This window comes from Rutidosis leptorrhynchoides, chromosome 8 (genome assembly GCF_046630445.1).
Source record: "Rutidosis leptorrhynchoides isolate AG116_Rl617_1_P2 chromosome 8, CSIRO_AGI_Rlap_v1, whole genome shotgun sequence".
Lineage (NCBI taxonomy): Eukaryota > Viridiplantae > Streptophyta > Magnoliopsida > Asterales > Asteraceae > Rutidosis > Rutidosis leptorrhynchoides.
The window spans coordinates 71577415-71601070 of record NC_092340.1 but is presented as its reverse complement, the minus strand read 5'-3'; the positions used below and the strand labels follow the sequence as shown (position 1 = coordinate 71601070).

The following is a 23656-nucleotide window of genomic DNA, read 5'->3' as shown; positions in this document are numbered from 1 at the left end:
CTATAGATGAAAACTATTACTCTGTAACTAATTCTAATGAACATTGTCATATATTAGCTACCCCATACCTTACATGTGCGAATTAAGAGTTTAGTTGGTGTTCATTTTCCTAGAGAATACTCAACAAATTGATTGACCAATTTGAAAGTACCGAGTATTTATTAATCGATTGACATTATAGATGGAAAGTGATATGTACACAACCTCATATTATTATGTACACAACCAATACGCTTTATAGTGTTGTACTGTATAACACTGTAAAGCATATAGGTTGTGTACATAACAATACGAGGTTGTGTACATATCATCACCCATTATAGATATGTATCAATCATATGTGACAACAAACGAATGTCACAAAACCAAACCAAGAAGAAACTAAGTATGAAAACTTTCATAGTTTATTCAACTAGGGTTGTTGATGGTATAAATCGGACTTAGTTCGGGTTAGATCCATCACGAGTACACAACAATACACATTGACACAATCACAAGTAGAGATGTCAATGATCACTCGATTCGGTGAATATCCACCCTATTCATCCGAATCATAATGGATATCGATGACCCTATATGGATATCAACATGGATTTGGATGAACATAAATGAATATGGATGAAAAGTTTCATGCATTGATATATCCATTAATATCTGAAATATATATTGTAAGACCCAAATTATTATGATATAACAGTGTAAATATGGTGCATAGAGTGTGGGTATCACTGGGTATTTAAACTATAACGACCCTCATTTTTCCATTCTATATTTTTCCATATTAAATGCCCAATAATATAATTAAACTTAACGATTAAACTTTAATTAACGATTGTTAAGTATTAAGAATTATAAATTATATTAATTAACTTTGTGTAATAATTGAAAAGTTAATAAAAGGTAAAATTAACGATTGCAAGAGTTGTTAAATCAAATCCAAGAATTGCTTGAAAAGGGTTTTATTCAACCGAGTGCTTCACCATTGGGCGCTTCGGTTTTATTCGTGGAGAAGAAGGATGGTAGTATGCGGATGTGCATCGATTATCGGGAGTTGAACAAAGTGACGATAAAGAATCATTATCCATTGCCTCAGATTGACGAATTATTTGACCAACTCTAAGGTGCAACGTATTTCTCTAAGATCGACCTACGGTCCGGCTATCACCAATTGCGGGTCCGTGAGGAAGATATTGAGAAAACTGATTTTCGAACGCTTTACAGGCACTATGAGTTTGTAGTTATGCCTTTTAGTCTTACGAATACACCGGCGGCATTCATGGATCTTATGAACCGAGTGTGCCAACCTATGTTGGACAAGTCAGTGATTGTGTTCATTGACGACATACTTGTCTATTCGAAGAGTATGAAGGAACATGAACATCATTTGAGTGGTGTGTTGAAGACGTTGCGGAAGGAGAAGTTGTATGCAAAATTCTCCAAATGTGAATTTTGGCTAAGGGAAGTTCAATTCCTTAGCCATATTGTGAACAAAGATGGTATTCAAGTAGATCCGGGAAAGATTGAGACGGTAAAAAGTTGGGGACGACCGACTACGCCTACGAAAATCCGAAGTTTTCTCGGATTGGCCGGTTATTATCGTCAGTTTATCCAAGACTTTTCTAAAATCGCTTCTCCATTGACAAAGTTGACGAGAAAGAACGCGAGATTTAATTAGAAAAACGAACAAGAAATTGCTTTCCAATTGTTAAAAGAGAAGTTATGTCAAGCTCCTGTTTTAGTGTTGCCGGAAGGTGTAGAAGACATGACGGTTTATTGCGATGCTTCTTTAAATGGGATCGGTTGTGTTCTAATGCAACAAGGTAAAGTCATCGCGTATGCCTCTCGACAATTAAAGGAACACGAAACAAGATATCCGACTCATGATCTTGAGTTGGCGGCGGTTGTTCATGCATTGAAAATTTGGCGCCATTACTTGTATGGTGTCAAGTGTAAGATTTATTCGGATCACAAGAGCTTAAAACATTTTTTTGATCAACGAGATTTGAATTATCGTCAACGTAGATGGATGGATGTGGTGAAAGACTATGATTGTGAAATACTTTATCATCCGGGTAAGGCAAATATGGTCGCGGATGCGTTAAGTCGAAAGAGTCAACATCCGGCAATACGAGTAGGGTCGTTACGCATGATTATTACTAACAATTTTCTTGTAAAGCTCGGTGAGATTCAAATTGAAGCTTTTGTTAACAATAAGCATGAGGAACGAATCGTGGGGCAAACGGAGTCTATTACTTTAGGTCCGCATGGTTTGTTGTCTTTTCTAGGACGAGTGTGGGTGCCTAGAATGGGAGATTTCCGACGAGTGCTACTTGATGAAGCACATAAGTCAAAGTATTCCATTCATCCGGCCGTAACGAAAATGTATCTTGATTTGAGGAAAGAGTATTGGTGGCCGGGCATGAAACGTGATGTTGTTAAGTATGTTGAACAATGCGTCACGTGTTTTCAAGTTAAAGCCGAACACCAAAAGCCGTATGGTATGCTACAACCTTTGGAAATTCCGAAATGGAAATGGGAGCACATTACCATGGATTTCATCACAAAGTTACCAAAGACGGCAAGAACCCAATTTGACTCGATTTTGGTAATAGTTGATCGATTGACGAAAAGTGCCTTGTTTCTTCCCATTCGGGAAGCGATATCTTCAGAGACCTTGGCTAAGTTGTTTATCAAGGAGGTGATATCGAGACACGGGGTTCCTATATCTATTATTTCGGATCGAGATACTCGTTTCACATCACGGTTTTGGGAAAAGTTTCATGAAGATATGGGTACACAATTGAAATTGAGCACGGCGTACCATCCTCAAACGGGCGGTCAAACCGAACGTACAAATCAAATATTGGAGGATATGTTACGGGCGTGTATTATTGATTTCGGCGGTAGTTGGGATGAGCACTTACCATTGGTGGAATTCTCGTACAATAATAGTTATCATACTAGTATCGGGATGCCACCTTACGAGATGCTTTATGGGCGTAGGTGTCGAACTCCGATTTGTTGGGGTGAAGTGGTTCAAATATAAATCGGGAGAACCGATTTGGTTTTAGAGACAAATAGCAAGATTGATATGATTCAGACTCATTAGAAAAAGGCCCAAGATAGACAAAAATCTTATGCCGATAAGCGTAGATGAAAAATTGAGTTCCAAGAAGGCGACATGGTGATGCTTAAAGTTTCGCCATGGAAAGGTGTTATTCGGTTTCGAAAACGAGGAAAGTTAGCTCCTCGGTTTATTGGTCCTTTTAAAATTTTAGCTCGTGTTGGTGAAGTAGCGTATCGCTTGAAATTACCCGAAGAGCTTGCGGGGATCCATAATACATTTCATGTTTCCCATATCCGTAAGTGTCTTGCGGATGATTCTTCATGGGTGCCTTTAGACGAGATTGAGCTAAACAATAAGTTAGAGTATATTGAGGAGGCGATTGCTATACTCGATGAAAAGGTGAAAAGGTTGAGGAATAAAGAGGTGAGAACTTATAAAGTTCAATGAAGTCGTAGTAAAGGTTCCGAGTTTACTTGGGAGCCCGAAGAGTTTGTGGTAGTTTATCTTCCTTCTTGTCATGCGGCTTGGATCTCGAGGACGCGCTCCGATTCAAGTGGGGGAGAGTTGTAAGACCCAAATTATTATGGTACAGCAGTGTAAATATGGTGCATAGAGTGTGGGTATCACTGGGTATTTAAACAGAGGTCAGAAGCGGTCCAGACACTTGTGCGCGCTGCGCACACTTAAGGGTGTGCGCGGCGCACTTCTCCTGGGCACAGTTTTCTGCTTTTTAATTAAATGCTAAATGAAGGGTATTGTCATCTTTTCACATGAGGACGAGTTGGGGCTGTAAAGGCCAGATTGGTGGTGGTTGAAACACGCTTAACTTTATCATCTACCACATCATCTCTCCAATTCAATTCCTAGAGTGAGAAATCCTTTAAGAGAGAGAAAGCTTAAATCAAGGAGGAAGAAGCTTGATTCGGGTTAAAGCTCAAGTATTAAAGTTTTTCATCTAGCGTTTCGCTACGTTTTGATTGTGGCGGTATGTCCTAACTTTGATTTCCTTACTTTAATTTATATAAGGGTTAGGGTTTGGGTTAGTGATGAACATAAAACCCATATTTGGTGATCTTGGGTGTTCTTGGGTAAGATTGAGTCATAAGGACTCAAAGATGACTAACCTAGGGTTTTGAAATGTTAATTTGTGTAAATGGGCCTTAAATGTTAGTAAATCACTAGCACACTTAGTGGTTAAAGTGAACGGGTGTATTTGGGTATGATAGTGACCCAAATGAGTGTGTTAACCTTAATATGGGTCGAATGAGTCTTTGATGACCTAAGTGGGTTAATGGATGCGAAAATGAGATAACTTTGTGTTAAAATGTGTATTAAGACCATAATTGAAATGTTGGTAAGGGTTTGACATAATCCCGACCTAGTGTTAAAATGAATGGTGCAAATGGGTCACGTTTGCACTATGGGCCAAATGGTATTTGGATGGCGAATAAGTTGGTTGACCAACTTGAATGTATGATTGATACATGTGCATAATGTAATAGGTACGTTATTTTGAAGTTACGAGCTTGGTTTATCAACTCACCGAAGGCGTAAGGTGAGTGGAATAATTATGCGTATACGTATATAATGTATTCAGTTGTGTAGCGTGGAATGTGGAATTGTCGCGGTGTTCAAGACACCACATTCTATGTAACGAGTGGAATTGTCGCGGTGTTCAAGACACCACTCGTTTGATTTGATTGACATGTGAAATAGTCGCGGTGTTTAAGACAACACATTATCATGGGAGTGGAATTGTCGCGGTGTTCAAGACACCACTCATTTGGTTTGACTGACATGTGGAAGTGTCGTGGTGTTCAAGACACCACATTGTTATGGGGGTGAAATTATCGCGGTGTTCAAGACATCACCCGAGGGATTAGTGATTACGCGTCGTATGTACACTAATGGATGTTATGAACTCCGATGGTCTCTAGCAAGTACCGTTCCCTTGTACGATTGGTTAACCATGGTTGTGTGAATTTTGTATTAGCATATTTAATTGTGAACTATATGCTTTTGGTGTCGCTAGCTTATTATGAATTGCGGATATTGGTTTATGCATAATGTTTGCATAGTTGTCGAATTGCTAGCTTGTATGCGGTATTGTGTAAGTGATTGCAAGTAAGTAGGTTATATATGTATATGTATAATTATTGCATTCACTAATCTTTAGCTTACCCTCTTGTTGTTTACCTTTTTATAAGCTCTGGCGTGGACAAGGGTAAGGGCGTTCGTTTGGATTAGAGATCCCGCTTTCTTTTGATAGGGGACGCCTTTTTTTGGAAGTGTTAGCTTTTGGAGTTTGACCGAGATTTGGGTAGTTTAACCCCAAACACCATGCTCATAGTGTTGTTTGGAATTTAAACTAATGTGGTTAAAACTCATGTTTTGTATGAAACTCGTAGTTCGGGTCGATGTGGACCCCATTTCGTAAAACTCATTTTATTATTGAATCGTGTGAGTTTTTCATATTATAACTTGTTGTGAAAAGCGTTTCGCCTAAATATGTCGGGAAGTTGGAGATCTTTATTTGAAAATTGACAAAATCGGACAGAAGCTGAATTGGCCTGTGCGCGCCGGGCACTGTTCTGTATAAAAAAAAAAATCGCGTATTCAGTTGGATAACAGGTTGGGTTGTTACATATATAAATACATAAATATAAATATATGCATACACATTTATTATTACAAATACATTTACCATTACACATACATGTTGTTTGCAATCATATAATGAATTAACTATGATATATTATAATAAAATGCATACATCTAACAAAATAAACATACAAATTACACATTTAATTTGTCATAATCTATGTTTCATATTAAATTCAACAAATAGTGTTCTTTTTTAAAGAACAAATATATGTTTTTTGGATCAATTTCAATTACGTCATTATATATTCTCTTTTGTTATAATACGTTTTTGTTTTCATCGCATATTCGAAATATTATAATATTTTTTGAATATTTAATGGATAGTCATTAACCTTCTAAATCTATGGTTATGAATATGTATAGGTGAACTGAAATAAAATTAATATGGATATGAATGAAAAAAACCTAATGAATATAAATATGATACGGCATCACCTGATACATATCCAATCGTAATCACAAGATCAATATAAAAGAATAATACACAACAATAGAAAATAATAAAAATATCAAGTTCACTTTTTTGTACTTGCATGATGATGTGTAATAAGTAATAACTAGTTGAAGGACCCGTGAAACTACGAGTTTGTCAAAGAAAAACCATTTAATGATACAATTGTTCTGTCTTTTTCAACTATAATATCTATATCAATAAATAGTTGAAATCAAGAGAAGGAACAACACGTGTAGATTAAACGTTATGAACAACACGAAAATTAAGAAACATGAAGATTAAATGGAGATTTAAAACAACAAAAAATTTAACAACTATGACAGCTAAGATAACCACATCAAAATTAAAATTTCGATTACTTACAGCATGATTATGATGAATGTATGTGACGATTGCTCCAAATCCATATGGATGAACACGTCATTCATCGATTTCATTGCGAGGTATTTGACCTCTATATGATACGTTTTGTAAACATTGCATTCTTTTAAAAAGGCACACCATAAATGATTATTTAAATCAAAGGTTTTCGACATCTGATGATTTCTACATATAGACAATCACCGTAAATAATAGTTTACAATAATACTTCTGTTGACAATGCAGTCAAAATAAGATACATGGTGATGATTTGGTGAATGCAACATTTCCTTGAAAAATATGTCATGTAAGACTCCATGCACATAGCTTGCCTAACACATAAGCAAACAGCTGAAGACTTCTAGGAAACCTGAGAATAAACATGCTAACAAGTGTCAACACAAAAGTTGGTGAGTTCATAGTTTTATAGTTTCATATAATCTGTATATAAAGGTGGATCACAAGATTTCAGTTGTTTCGTCCAGAAACGTTTATCAAAATTTTCTACAAGATTGAGCACCCTGGTAACTAAACTTAACGTATATATAATTTGTACCCTTTGTATAATCATCTTAATAATACACGCAAACCAACGTGTACGCTTCTCAAATAGCATACGTCCGTTAAAAGGCTAGCGCTCTAGCTCGGACGGGGATATCAAGCCCTATGGATCCATATACAACTACTCGCGCCCACCAGTTCTTATAATTGGCAGTTACTAGTTACCAAAGCTAAGGAATTTTCGGTTCAAACTCAGTGTAGAATTTAGTATGTACTTGTATCCATTGCGTTTTAAATAAAGTGCATGTATTCTCAGCCCAAAAATATAGATTGCAAAAGCAATTAAAAAGGGAGCATATGAAACTCACCTTAGCAGCATATAAAGTCGTTCACCAAAATGTGACTGAAACTCGGATTACCAAATAACTGTAGATCTCAACCTAGAGAACATATGTTGGTCAATAAATGTCTATCAAGCTAGGTCTGGTCATAGTGTATCACAATCCTAATGCTCGAGATTGACATACAAAAGTTATCCAAAGTCGTTTCAAAAAGTCAATTTTGACAATAGTTTAACAAAATGAGACATACCTTATATAAGGAGATATTTACTCGGTTGGTAATATTCCAAAATCCATTTTATCAATCTCGTAAACAAGTTGTTTAAATCTTAATTGTAGATTCAAAAGCAATTTCAATTAACGTCAATCATAATTCAGTTGATCATATCTTTTAATCCGTTCATCGAAACTATTAGATATCTAAATGAAAAGTCATTGATTTGTCGCCAGTTTTCCAAAAACATGCATATCATATACCTTTTACCAGTAATATATGTATTTAATTCGTGATTCATCATAAACTGTTTAACGACGAAATTTAGCATACAAGCATGTATAAATATATATACTCGAGCACTAGACATGGATGCACAATTAATATATAAAAGATAAAATATGAGTGCTTACGTATCAATATTGAGATTCAATATTGTAGGAAAGTACGTAGACGCAACGGAGATGATAAACACTAGGTTTGATTTACAAATATACCCCCGAACATTACCCATAACCTCCTTGGCAATAACCCATAATTTCCTTAGCTCTATCCCGCTTGAAAACCATTTTGAAAGTGACACGCTCATAACCTCGTCGTAGTATTTTATGTATATTACTAATTAATAATTAATAATACTAATAATTAATAAGATTAATAATAATATTAATCTTAATAATAATAATAATAATAATAATAATAATAATAATAATTAAATAAAATAAATACGGAGTAATATATGATATTTGTGTAAATGAAACAAAACTCGACTGCAATTTATAGATGTGGCCTGCCCAAACACCTCATGCGATCGCATGAGTATGTGTGGGGGATCTCATGCGATCGCATGAGCCCAATTGCCAGCTCACAATCCCTTTTGTTTGATACCTGTCGACATATTATTATATTTATATAATATATATAATTTATTTTAATTAATTATATATTATATTATATTCTCGTATATAGATGACTTGTAATTTCTGTTCCGATAAGTCGTACGTCGTCACTCGACTTATGTCCCAGTTCTGGTTTTTCGAATGTCCATTCATACGCTGAGAAAACTTGTACATTGCATTTTGGGACACGTACCTTAGTCAAAATATAGCCTTAAATTATCCCTAAATTATATCACTCGAAATATACTTATACATTTGAGTGTTTTGGTCAATTACTTCTATAAATCATCGTCTCGCTATTTGTTAAAATACATTTTAAAATAGTGTTTTACTGTAGCAAAGTTACTGTCGCAAAGTTTTTTACTGTAGCAAATAGTGATTTTCGAAAACACTGTAGCTTTTCGGGTACTGTAGCAATTTGAAAATACTGTAGCAAATTAGTGTTTTACTGGTTCATCTTAAACGTTTTAGTTAACTTATCTAAATATCAATTAGATAATCAAACCAATAAGGTTAATGCACAGTATCATTTTCATAACACTTTGTTACGTTTTCAAGTTATAGCATATGTATCTATTTACATATAATTGAGAACAATCGAAGGGTAATTGAATAGTTCAAAATTTTGAGATTCAACTTCATAGACTTTGCTTATCGTGTCGGAAACGTTAAAGATTAAGTTTAATTTGGTAAGAAATTTCCTGGTCATCACAATGTACAAATCTAATTCACCGATAAACGATTACATATGTACCAGCCTTATTGTGATGCCCCGTACAAAACCATCGTGTACGAATCATCAACAACAGGATCATTACAAAGTTAAGTACTATATGCTGTAATTAAAGAAGTTGTATTCACGATAAAAAGGTGATGTCATAACCGACATCAAATGTTTTACATTTCAAAAGCATGCTTCACTAAGTAGAAGCAAATAAATAAGTGTACGTGACCCCAAAGGTCGTTACATAACATAGTTTCAAAAGTAAATAAGTTTGAATGCAAGATAAGTAGTCATGTGATAACAACTCTAAGCAGCGGGTTCTACAGCACGACTAGTACACAGCGGAAGCAACCTCAAGCACCTGAGAAATACATGCTTAAAAACGTCAACACAAAGGTTTGTGAGCTATAGTTTAAGTATAACAGTATGTAAGGTAGGCCACGAGATTTCAGTGCTACAAAGAGCGTTTCAAAACAGTATGATAAAGTATATGTTAACCGTGGGCACTTGGAAACTAACTTAACGTTTATACCCCCTGAAAGTACACTTAGCAAGTGCGTATGTCTACGAAGTATTAAACACTCATTAAATGCTAGCGCGACTAGCCCGAGTGGGGATGTCAAGCCCTATGGATCCATATCTAAGATTCGCGTTCACGGTTCAAAAACCAATGATTAAACGTTACCGAGCTAAAGGGAATGTTTATGCCGTTGTATAACCCACACATATATAAGTTTAAGTACTCGTGCCTAGTATGTAAAACATAAAATCCGCATGTATTCTCAGTTCCCAAAATAAGTTAAAGTAAAAAGGGAATGCTATAACTCACAATGATATGTAGTGGTAAAGTAGTAGTCGGGAAAGGTGTGCAAGTAAATGGTCCGAAGTCCTCAACCTAAGTCAAATAGTACTAAGTCAGTAAATCGTCTTAATAGGTTTAAAAGTATGTAATTAAGGTCTTAAGGGTCATCATCATTCATCATTAAACAAAAGGCGTAAGGTAAGTTTCGTTTATGAAAGTAGTTTAAAACAAAGTCTGACTTCAGTCAGTCACCACGGCCTCTACCCTTACTGAATTAAGGTGAGACCAGTGGCCATGGCTCCGTCTATGAGTCCCTTAAGTGTGGTAAAATTTACAGAAGCTAACTAGTCTTGGTTTGACCGTGGCGACGGTCTAAGTGCGAGTAGGTCAGAAATTTCTGCACAACGTTAAAGGACATAGTAACGATCGGAGGGCCATAAATCCTAAACCGTAACTCGGATTAAGACGAGTCCTATATGAAAAGTTATCTAATCAAAAATTTCTATCTAAAAATCAAGGTTAAAACAGCCCAGGTCTACTGGTCTGTTCCAGAAGCATCAGGTCAGTAGGTTTTGGACAGAACAGTGAGTTTCAAAAGGGTTCCGGTGGTCTTGGTGCTTGATGTTCATCATGGTTCTCATCCTTGATGCATATAACTTCAAGTGTACAACTCATTGATGTATCTACATCATCTTAACCAAGTCTTGACCATCATAACCCATGTGCAAGTCTAAGACATGAAGCACAACTCACTTAAGAGTTGTATGAAGTTTGATGAACCAAAGTTGCATCAAGGTCTTAGATCTAACACATACATGGACTATAAGACTAATAATAAGTTACAACTTGAAAGTAAACTAACTAATCAAGATCATAAGTAGTAGAACATGGTTCTTAGTTTGATCTTGAAGATCCAAGACTCAAAAGTCTAGATCCAAAGTTATATTTAAAGAAAACTTATTTGTGTGTTCTTGAACTTTCAAAGTTAACTTAATTTGTTCAAGAGATATGAGATCAAGACTAACTTGTAGTACTTGACCATATAAACTAACTACATGAAATTAAAGTGCATAATAATGAAGAAGTAACTAAGTAAACAAGAAAAGGTTCATGGTTGTTCATACTTTAAAGATTCAAACCAAAGTTTGATCTTTAGAAAGTAAACTTTAAAGTTTACTTCATGAGCTTCAGGTATGTCTTTAATCAAAACATGGAACTTGCAACTTTTGAAACAATTGAAGTAGAATCATAAACTAGTGAGTTTATGTTCTTGTGTTCTTGAACTTACAAGATAATAGAAGAACCAAAACTAGAAAGTTAGGTTCTTGAAAGCTAGTAAGTAACTACAATTAACAAGACAAGTAGTTAAACAAAATCAAGAACAAGTAACAAACAACAAATGATGATGATGATTCATGTATGTATTTAGTTTTAAGACAAAGGAAAGAAGAAGAGAAAAATGTTTTTGTTACTTACAAAAATGTAGAAGAATATGAGAGAAAGTTTGAGAGAAAAGTGAGTGTGTGTGTGTGTGTAAATGAAAGAGTAATATGAATACAAGTGAGTATGTAGTGTAAAAAAAAAATTCAAAACACCACTACATGGCCACCAAGGATTCTGCATTCAGCAGAAAAAAGGGAGGGGGAGGTTTGTTCTTTGGTTACAAGCTTGTAAAGATGACAAAAGTTGGATAAAATGGGTGTTTGCATGGGAATGCACAAGTAACTTGATTCCTTACTAAGTTAACTAACTAGTTACAAGTTAAAGTGATACTTACACTTTGAAAGAGTGGGCTAACTAAGCCCACTTAAAGGTAGAGTGGGCTTACAAGTCTTAATTCATGAGTCCATTAACTAATCAAAGCCCAAGTTCAAATAAATCACAAGTTAAACCAATTAAAGCCCAAGTAACTAACTAATAGCCTTAGTTAACTAAAATGATTAATAAATTTAATCATGAATGTAAATAATATCTAAAAATATTATTCGTGAAAGTTCCGGGTGTCACAAAGACGTTTCGGGCTCTTAAAAGTCAAGTACGGGCAATCAAGGCAACATGTAAATGTAATAACATACATTCGTTTAATCACACGTATTAATAATAATAATTATTAATAAATAAATGTTGGAAATTCCAGGGTCGTTACACTTATCGATCACATACATCCTTATATAACACTTACATTAGGTTTTATAGTTTTGTTCTTCAATCAAATTAAGAATATGATTATTATTATTATTATTATTATTATTAGAGATGTAGAGATGTAGATGAAGAAACTCTAAACTAACTACTCACCAAAGAGTTCATATCAAGAGACCAACTCAAGAGAAATGACAGTCAACACTCAAAGGACCACCACCTCCACGCCTTACCTTTATAAACCTGTACAAATTTTAGAATCAGATTATTGTGAAAACTTTTAAAATCGAATTAGAAAATAACTTGTAGATGTTTGGTTTTTGAATTTAAATAAATAGCCAACGTTACCTGGAAGATGAAATCTAGAGAACAAAAGATAAAAAAAAACACGCTTGCAGATCAATTGCAAAAGAAGGGAGCCATTGGAGGACACTCAGGATGCGTTGGAAATCACCAAAATAAAAAGCACGCTTGCGAATCAATGTTTCAGAAAGAAGGGCTAATACTCCGTATAATAATGTTTTTATTGAATTAATTGAATTAATTTTAATTAATTTATTTTTTAATTGTAATTATATTAGTATTAATTTTTTAATTGATTTAATTTAATAAATTATTTTAATTCCAAAATTAATTAGAAATAATGACTTCATCTAGGTGTCCTACATTTTTTTTGTTTTTCTTTTTGAATTTTTTTAAAGTAAGGATTAAAGATATTAATGACATCATCATTTTACAATTTTAATAGAAAGTATAGAAGAACGTTCACAAATTACAATAATCACTTTTACAGATAAATAAAGGATTATATGTAATGTAATTGTGTTATAGATTATTATTTCATTTATAAAAAAAACTTATATTATATAATATTACTTTCTAAATATCTAAATATATAATAATAATAATAATAATAATAATAATAATAATAATAATAATAATAATATTTAAAAGTGTTTTTGGCAGAACTATCTTATTTTTTCGAACTGAAACTTAATATTTCGTAAGTATATATCCAGCATAGTAGTTGATAATCTTTTATTTTTGAGCCCTACTTTTTTTCAAAGGTTAGTTGAGATAAATTTATTTTTAAAAAATTTATTATTTCTATAAGCTCTATTTTTTATCACTTACCAAACTTAATCATATACCTTAAAGCTTATTAAAATCATAAACTTAAACTCATATAAATGCTAATAAATTAGTTGCCAAACATACCCTAAATATTATTCCTTATTTTTCAAATAAAATATTAGCGACATGTAATCTATGCGTTAATCAATTTATTATATGAAAATAATATTAAACTCATTAGCATAATATTATAACTCTCAAATTAATAGTCTTGTTTTAACTTTTCAAAATCTTTATTTCTTAACTTTGACTTTAAATAGCTTTTTCCATGTTACATAATATTCGATAAAATTTATATGAATATACTATATTTGGGGCAGGATCAATGAGGAAGTAACCAATCGGGGAAAAACAATTTTTTTTTTCGTTTTTTTGGGGAAATTTTTTTTTCAGGCATCAAGATCACACGAAAATATGAACATTTAAAAAAGATAATTCGTGATGAATGTTATTATTTAGGCGAGAAAACGATCGACAAAAATAACATTCAAGATAATATTATTGATCGTGAAGAATGTTAACGTATTTTTTCTTCATGTTTTGTGAATTATTTTTTGTCAAAATTTAGCCCGATTTAGAGTTTAGGGTTTAGTGTTTTCAGTTTGGTCCCTAAACCATAAACCCTAAACCCTAAACCGTTCGTGTTAAAAACTTAATCTAAATCCTAAATCTAAACCCTAAACCCTAAATTTCTAAACCCTAATATCTAAACCCTAATATCTAAAACATCAATATACGCTCGAAAAACACGATAATTGTTATATAGTAATTCTTCGAGCGTTTTTCCGCCAAAATAAAAACATTTATCACAAAGTGTCTTTATTAAATGTTCATATTTTCATCCAATCTATAATGTTCTTGAACAAAGTTTTTTCAAAAAAAGCGAAGAAAAAAAATTTGCTTCCCCCGATTGGTTACTTCTCTCTTGATCCTACCACTATTATATTTTATATGTGTTTTTATTTAGTATAACTTTCGTCAAATATTATATGACACGCACAAATTTATTTGAAGTCAAGATTAAGAAATATAGTTTTTAAAAAGTCAAAATATGACTATTTATTTAAAACAGGGAAAGTATTAATTTTGATGAGATATGCTACTATTCATAGTGATAGACATGTAAATATCCACTCCTTCATGATTTAAACGGTAATTTGGCCTTTTTTTTCTTTATAACTTTCTTCCCTTCCTTTATTTATAAATTTTTTTCCTTTTATTTCACCCCTTTATTTTTTTTAATGAAACAAGTTAACCGATCACTGATCGACCAATGCCGTCACGTTTAATAAAATGATAAAAATCACCCTGCAGCAAAGCATAGTCGTTAGTACTAAACGACACACAAAAAAATGTTAACATGAGATCTACATTTAACATTCGATCCGCTTCAAGTTTTTGTTTTTACGAATTTAACATGTCCTGCACTAAAGATCGAAAACTTGTAAATTAAAAACTACGAAACTTCTCAAATATCTTTGGAATCGATACGACTATTTATGATCTTCAAATTTGTTTGGTCGTTCCCGCCGTATCCACGCACCAACATCCCACAAGCATCCTCCAAAACGACCATACAACAGGTCCCACCTCAATGTGAAAATATCAAAAGTGAAAGACATAAAAAAAAAAAAAAAATGTACTCTATACTTTTGTACCAATACAAGGACTCAAAGTAACATTATGCAAGGTAGAGTGTAAAAGTTAGTACAAATAATTTTAATATTTATTAGCATTACTATTATTATTACATTTATTTATTATTTATTTATACGGAGTAAGTATTACACTATACACTATATATATATATATATGTACTATAAATATAAATATAAATATATAAATATATCTTATATCTATATGTAATATGTAATATTAATAATTAATATAAATATATTAATTTAACAAAAATGAGTATATAAAACCCTGAGTCTATCTTTCTCTCTTTCATTCACTTGCTCCACTCTAATCTCTCTACCCTCTCCATTTCCTATCCTCTCTTCAGCAATGCCATAACATTCCCCTGTTTTCATTCTTTAAAAGAAAAAAAAACAGTTTTTTTTTGGCATAATCTGTTAGCAGAGGAAAGGAAATCAGAGCAGTGTTTGTGTTTTTGTACTTTCTTAAAGAAAAAACAAATACCCAAAAAAAAAGGTTCAAATCACACCCACATTTAGCAGATCTACCATCCCCTGTTTTTGAATAAAAATAAAAATGGGTGACGTAATCTCCGGTAAGAATCTGATACCGGAGAGTTTTCCGGGAGCTTCGGTAGACTTGGCGGCGCAAATTGGGTTATTGTGGGACCTAATTAAACTCCCATTAATTGTACCATTGTTACAATTGGCTGTTTATATATGTTTAGCAATGACTGTTATGCTTTTTCTTGAAAGACTTTATATGGGCGTTGTTATTATTCTTGTTAAATTATTCTGGAAAAAACCCGATAAAAGATACAATTGGGAACCCATTCGTGACGATTTAGAAATTGGGAATTCTGCTTTTCCTCTTGTTCTTATTCAAATTCCAATGTTCAATGAAAAAGAGGTTTGTTTTTTTTTATTACTAAATTCTGTTAAATAAAAATAAAAATGTCACCTTTTTTATGTTACTAATGATGACGTCATCACAGGTGTATAAGATCTCAATTGGGGCAGCATGTAATCTGTCATGGCCATCCGATCGAATGGTGATTCAAGTACTTGATGATTCTACTGATTATGTCATTAAGGTACAAGTTATTAAAGCTAGATATGCGAGTTTTATTTAATTGTTTTTGGCTTGTTTATTATTTTAGTTTAAAAAAGTTTTAATCATTGTTATCACATTCAACCCTTTTTACTTGTACAAATGATAACATCATGTTTTTTTATTGCCAAAAATTGGCTACAAGTTATATCCTAATTAACGGTTTCAAGATCCAAAATTTCACCCAAATTTGATTCAATCGGTGTGGGATTTTATTTACCATTAATAGTATTTTTCTATTTTATAATGTGTTATATATACAAATATAAATATATATATATATATATATATATATATATATATAATTATGATTATAATTATAATTATAATGATGATAATTATATTTATGTATTGGTTAATCATATCTACTTCATAAATAGCATCAAAATTCTAGTTATAAAAAGTCAAAAGTATGTATTATTTCCTGTTATCTAATAATGTAATGCTATTGTTATTTTATATTTAACACATATCACAAAAGAATTAATTCATTTTTAATGTATGAAATATTCATGAACTTACAAGTTACAACGAACAACAGAAGTTGCTTTCACAAAAAAAATTAAATTTTAGATCTTGCATAGAAATATGTAGCATGTTGAAATGTATATAATCTTAAAAAATTTAATTTTTATCCATATACAACTAAAGTTTATTTTTTCTTTTAAAAATTTAGAATTTTGATTTGGGTTTAGTGAATTTTAATAAACTAGTGTTAGAAATGTACTTAAGCATTAACTTGTAATATTTTTTAAATTTATGTAAATTTATTTTTAGGATATGATTGAGAAAGAATGCCAAAGATGGGCAAGCAAAGGGGTTAATATTAGGTATCAAATTAGAGAAAGCAGAGGAGGTTACAAAGCTGGTGCTCTTAAAGAAGGATTAAAGCATGATTATGTTAAAGATTGTGAATATGTAACTATTTTCGACGCTGATTTTCGCCCCGAGCCTGATTTTCTTCGCCGAGCTATTCCGTTCCTCGAGTTTAACCCTCAAATCGCTCTTGTTCAAGCTCGATGGCGCTTTGGTAAGTCTTTTATAAGCTCGACTTTGACTCGTTTATGTGTTTTGAGCTCGTTTTTACCGTTGACTAACTCTATCTTAAATGTGGTATATGTATTTAAAATCGACTTGTTATATTATATTATATATTAAGATAAGAAGATTATCTTATTTCTATACTTAACTCCGTTATTAAAATAATCATTTATCATAGTCATAATTGCAATATAAATATTAATTAGCATATTATGTTCCACGATATAAATTATAAATCTACAATAATAAATAAATATATAATATAAATAAAATATTAATTTAATAGTTAATATGGAATAAAGAAATGAAGAAAAAAGAGTACACTTGCTCTTGATGCAACTCTAGAAATGTCGGTAGCGTCACCCACTGTTTTAGTAATCTAAATTATCATGAAAATGTATTATATAAATTTTGTAATACTAAAATACTACGTACTATATATTATATTATATATATTATATTATATTATGTAGAAGAGATGGAATAAATATTGCATTGTTTTAATTATTTAACTGCCATTAATTATGTAAATACAATGAATTTTTCTGCAACCAAATTAATGTGATGAACATGCATACCATTTTATAAAAATACCTAGAAAATACGTATACACATAACACAATAACAAATTAACAATAATCTTATACGATAAGTATTATAATTAAAAATAATTATATTTGTAATTAATTAAATATCAAAGTGTTTATTACATCTTTAAACTAGCATTCAATGAAATAGATAATAAAAGTTTCCTACAATCAAATAAATGTAATGAACATGCATATCGTTTATAACATGCTTAGAATAGACAGATGAACGTTATAGTGCGTTAAATATGTATTACTTTATACCTAATGATACAAAAATAACATTATTTTAAATTACCAAACATTTAAAGTGTAGTTATCTTGAAACAATGTTTCAACTACCGTTTACAATTTCCAAACCTCTACCCAATACTAATTTTAAACTATAATAGTCATAATTATATAATTTTTTTATAATTAATTATAAAATTCAAAAAATTCAAAAAACCATTGGAAATGGATGTATTCTATATTTAGTTTACATACCTACCGTGAATTATTATCACATGAACTTTCTGACTTAAACATTTTTGATACTCCACTAAAATTAATCTATTTTAATGATAAATTTTTAAAAATATAACATCATACTTGTGCAAAAATCTCATAGTTTGTCAACATATGGTGGTTTTGGGAAATAAGCCCAGTTTAGAAAGTTTTGCCGAGCATAACAATAGAAGTACAAGGATCACTTCTATAAAAAGAGTATAGTACAAGGAGGTAAGATGGAAATGACATGTTACCGGAAAAAGAAGTGGGCCCACTTAGACTCCACCAATCACGGGATCTTAGCCGTCGATTGTGACACTTGTTTTTAGTTTAACAAAATGCAACCCTCTTCATGTTTTAATAGTTACAATCAAATCAAATCTAAAATCTAATAAGAGGTTTGTCTGAAGTGCACGTAATTGTGTTAAAGTAGTAATTTTTTAATAATAATAATAAATAATAAATTAAATTTATATAATGAAAATGGAAAAAGAAAAAGTAAACAGGCAACATGTGTGGTTGTTTTTTCTTTGTTTATATGTATTGACGTAAATGTCCGGATTAACTTGCGGAAACAAGTAATGGGTCACCCCAGAATAGCCGGCGTAGATGTTGCTGCCATAGGGGTGCTTTCGTCATTTACAACATATATTATTATTATTTCTTATTAATTATTATTAATTATTAATTGTTATTACTATAATTTTATTAAGAATTTAATCCTTTCTACTTCTGCAGAAAGTGACCTGTATTATCTAAAGAAGAAATTTAACCTCACTGTTTAAAGGGGTATTGTAGTAATTTAGCAGTCTGTACACCATGTGTCTTTATGCTGTACACTATGCATTGTCGTTGGTACAGCTGGTGGATTCTGTTTCTATTTTCCTACCCACACTCAAAGAACCTTGCTTTTACATTTTACTCCCTTTCTTTTACAAATTTAATTGTATTAAAAAAATTGAATATAAATAATAAATGTCATTGAGTATGACATAAATAATAAATTTATTATTGTAATTAAATGATCATTTTTGTAATCTTTGTTCATCTTTAGCTTAATTTATTTTTTGAATGTTGGTGGTATGTATAATAAATAATATATGTAAAATAATAAATAAAATATGTAAAAAATAATGGAGTAAATAAAATACAACAAGGTGAAGAGTTTAGGTTAGGTGACGTATTATGTGGTTGATATAAAGTGTAGTGGGAGTGGGAGTGGGATGTGGATAGTGACAAAAGAACAAGCTGTGAGTTCATGTGCTAAGTGGCGTGTTGTGTTTATGATGTAGAGACATGTGTAATTGTAATATAGCTCCCATTGGCCAAATAATACCTGGCCCCACTTGTACTATTTCACTTTTTCATTTTTCATACCTTTATTTTGCATTTAGTAAATCATCATATTCTGTTAAAACCAAATTTATTTATTATTTATTATTACAAACAGAATACACAATTTCACAAACGTTAAGTTTGAAAATGTGAAATGTAAATAAACATTGTTCTCCTCTAGAATAAATTCAAATTCAAATATATTATTATTGGATCTTATAATTCCTAGGCAAATGTAAAAAATTGAAAATAAAAATATATACCTTTTATTAGTTATTCATAAATGCATCCAGGTAATCATAATTTCAAGTCAAAATGTTAGAAAATTAAAAAATAAAATAAGAATATATATTTTTTGTTAATTATTCATAAATGCATCTAAGTGACTATTTACTTTTTAATTATTATATTTTGTATGTTACGAATAATTTTTTTAATCATGGATGCTATACAAGGATTCTTTTCAAAGTGAAGAGTAATCAACTTTGATTTTCATTAAAATTTGTTCAAATGTATGTTTATTAACAAGAATGCAACACATGTCACTATATTAATTTGTGATATTTTTATTTTTTTTGTTTGCAGTGAACTCTGATGAATGTTTATTGACAAGAATGCAAGAGATGTCACTAGATTACCATTTCACAGTGGAGCAAGAAGTAGGATCAGCCACTCATGCATTTTTCGGATTCAACGGTATATTAAATCTCAAAATTTCACATATATATAGTTTTTTCAGTTTTCACCATTTCAATAAACAGCCAAGGGACTAACATGAATGTAACCGTTGCAGGAACTGGCGGCGTTTGGAGAATTGCCGCTATTAATGAAGCGGGAGGTTGGAAAGACAGGACCACTGTGGAGGACATGGATCTTGCGGTTAGGGCTGGTCTCAAGGGATGGAAATTTCTATATCTTGGTGACCTTCAGGTTTGTCAATTTACAATCATCTTTAGTTGGGACCCATCTCAAAAAGTTTTAATCTTTTAATGGAAAAACAATCAATCAATCAGTTCTTGAGTTAATAAGCATAATTGGTACGTGTTGTAGGTCAAAAGCGAACTTCCTAGTACATTCAAAGCCTTTCGGTATCAACAACATAGGTGGTCTTGTGGTCCAGCCAATTTGTTCAGGAAAATGGTGATGGAGATTGTTAAGAATAAGGTTAGTTACGTTTGTTTTTAATCGTTCTTACTTTTTTATGTGAAGTATTAAACGGATAAGGTTTTTCCTGTACAGACCTTTTTTACTCAGATGTATGCGGTTAATGCGAATTGGTATTAATCTTGATTATTTTTTATGATGTTGCAGAAAGTGACAGTGTGGAAGAAGTTGTATGTGATTTACAGTTTCTTCTTTGTAAGAAAGATTATCGCTCATATGGTCACATTCTTCTTTTTCTGTGTGGTTCTTCCTTTAACGATCTTGGTCCCCGAGGTCGAGGTTCCAATTTGGGGTGCCATTTACATTCCTTGCATCATCACTACATTGAACTCAGTTGGAACTCCAAGGTAATTTGATATAATCTTTTTTTTTATCTAGTAAAAATTTAATCTTTAAGATGATACAAGTATTATGAAGTCATTGGTTCATATTGTGATCTTTTTATATGATTATAGGTCTGTTCATTTGTTGTTCTACTGGATTCTTTTTGAGAACGTTATGTCTCTGCACCGTACCAAGGCAACATTCATTGGTTTACTTGATGCCAAGCGATCTAATGAATGGGTCGTGACTGAGAAACTAGGAGACGCTCTTAAGAATAACAAATCAAATGCCAAAGCAGCACCTAAAAAGTTCAAATTCAATATCGGCGACAGGTAAAGATCATTGCTTTCTAGTTTTTTTTTTTCTGGGATTTTTATCTTTATATTCTTTAAAGTCTCAAACTTGACCAAATCCACTTCTTTTTATCATGATAAAAATAAAAACTTGATATTTTCTGCATGACAATTTTATTGATATTGATGTAGGATTCATCTTACGGAGCTTGGATTCGCAGTGTTCCTTTTCTTCACCGGCTGTTATGATTTTATGTATGGAAAGAACAACTACTTCATATACATATTCCTCCAGACGATCACGTTCTTGATCGTTGGATTTGGTTATGTGGGTACCATCGTCCCGAGCTCTTAAAAACTTCAAATTGGGACTTCAAAATAAGCAACATAGTACATGTTTTTTCTCTTCTCAGTATATACAATCTTTTGTGTGATTGAAACACATCCCGTTTATCGCGTTGAGAAGGGGGATTATCATGAAAGAGGTTTAAAAGTTGGAGTTTTTGGAAAATTGATAAGTTTGTGAAAATTAAGAGACGTAAGTGAAATAGGTTGGTTGTTTGTTAGAGAATAGTAGTATACAATTGAGTTGAAGAAGAAAAATGATGTTTTTAATGTTTTATTTGGTTTGATTCTTAGTTGCTTTGGTTTTGTGGAGGGGAATAATGGTGGCAATAGGATGACTAAGGTGTAATATGCCATCTATTCTATTCTACTCTTCTTTTTCTATTTGTTTTGGGTCATGTATTGTAGTACAACTTCATACCATTAAATTTAAACAAATGTTGGTCACTTTTTCTTGCAAATTTCATATAATTCAAGACCGTTGCTCGAGAAAAATGTTATGTAGTGTGCATACTGGTTGCCAAGATTAATCAGTTAATATGCACCAAGTTATCTACAAGTGCACCCATGCAATTGCTTCTTGATTGTAATTCTCAATGTCAACATGTATTATACTTAAAAGCTACCACGTATGTATAAATATGAGAGACTTGTTCGTTTGGGTTGTTTTTTTTTATCAGAACCATTTGAAAGAGTGGAACCGGACTGGAACCGTACCATGTATTGGTCTGGTTCTCAGTCCTTGTTTTTCTGTTTATCATGTCCCGGTCTGGTTATCATATTGATAGGTTCCGTCATACACAAGCCTATTTATAAAATTTTGAAGAATTAAGGTGAATGAGTAACAGTATCTGTGAATTCAATTTTGGATCATCTACAATGATCTTTTGTCATATTGAGTTTGGCTTGCTTATGGAAAAAGCAAGTATATACAAATTGACAACCACTCAGAGGCGCACGTATCAAGGGTTAACTGGGGTCGGCCGCCCCTGGTGATTCAAATTTTTTTTAGTGTATTTGCGTTAAAGTTCGACGTTTAGTGTATTTATATGTTAGATGTAGGCATTTTGTCCCGCTTTCTTGTTTTTTTTTTCAAACTTTTAGCATTTTGCACATGTCGAAAATATTCTCTAGATCCGCTTATAGATGCACAAACCGGATAAAAAACCGGATTCGGACAAAAAAAAAACCGGATTTTTTTGTCCGGATTTTTCGGAACCGGTTCCGGATCCGGTTCCGGTTCTCGGCGTCGGATTTTTTTCGGATTTTTTCCCGGAACCGGTTCTTTTTCGGATCTCGATCGGATTTTTTCGGATTTTTCTTGGACTAGGATTCGATTTTGCGAATTATATTTTTACCGGTTCTATTTTTTTAACGTTTGACAACAATAATATAATCGGTATAAAGAAAAGTTATAATGCTCAACTGCTTAACACAATAGATAATATAAATAACAATATTCGAACAATACAATTATATAAATAACACTTTTATTCGAACGATACAATAATAAAAATAAAAATACTTTTATTCGAAATAGACTAGAGATTAGAGAATATTAGAGAATTAGAAATAAATATGAGAATGTTTGTTGGTGCATTTTCAACCAAGGCATTACCATGTATTTATAATGGACTTTGTGGGGTTAAAATGGTAAAAAAAAAAACTCAAAAAACTGCAAAAAAAGGCTGAAACTGCCAAAAAAAAAAAAAAAAAAAAAAGGCTAGTTTTTTGAAAAACCGGATCGGATAAAATCCGGTTTATATCCGGAAAAAATCCGGTTTTCTTGAAAAACTGGATCCGGGTGGAACCGGATCGGATCTCGGATCCGGATCCGGTTTTTGCTGTGTCCGGTTTTGCTTGGATCCGGTTCCGAATCGGGTCACCGGATCGGATCTGGATCCGGTTTTTTTGCCCATCTATAGATCCGCTACTCAACCACTAATGTCATGTTATCATTAAATTAAACTCATTTGTAAATTTAGGTCATAAGTATAGATGGGCAAAAAAACCGGATCCAGATCCGAT

At 32.1% G+C, this 23656-nt stretch overlaps 1 protein-coding gene across 1 annotated transcript; it reads left to right on the top strand.

Moving 5' to 3' along the window:
• Nucleotides 1-15452: 15452 nt before the first annotated feature.
• LOC139863597 (glucomannan 4-beta-mannosyltransferase 2) lies at nucleotides 15453-22069 on the top strand. Its single transcript, XM_071852214.1, has 9 exons — nucleotides 15453-15849; nucleotides 15935-16033; nucleotides 16828-17080; nucleotides 20088-20198; nucleotides 20296-20432; nucleotides 20553-20666; nucleotides 20814-21013; nucleotides 21122-21322; nucleotides 21476-22069. Exons 1-9 carry the CDS (start codon nucleotides 15517-15519, stop codon nucleotides 21636-21638), a joined length of 1611 nt encoding a protein of 536 aa, XP_071708315.1. The 5' UTR covers nucleotides 15453-15516; the 3' UTR covers nucleotides 21639-22069.
• The last annotated feature ends 1587 nt before the right edge of the window (nucleotides 22070-23656 follow it).

Excerpts from the sequence above, each read along its gene's own strand:
- LOC139863597 (XM_071852214.1), top strand. The coding sequence starts at position 15,517 with ATGGGTGACGTAATCTCCGGTAAGAATCTGATACCGGAGAGTTTTCCG. Across the intron at positions 15,850-15,934 it reads CAATGTTCAATGAAAAAGAG|GTGTATAAGATCTCAATTGG; the intron begins GTTTGTTTTTTT and ends ACGTCATCACAG. Across the intron at positions 21,323-21,475 it reads AAATTCAATATCGGCGACAG|GATTCATCTTACGGAGCTTG; the intron begins GTAAAGATCATT and ends ATATTGATGTAG.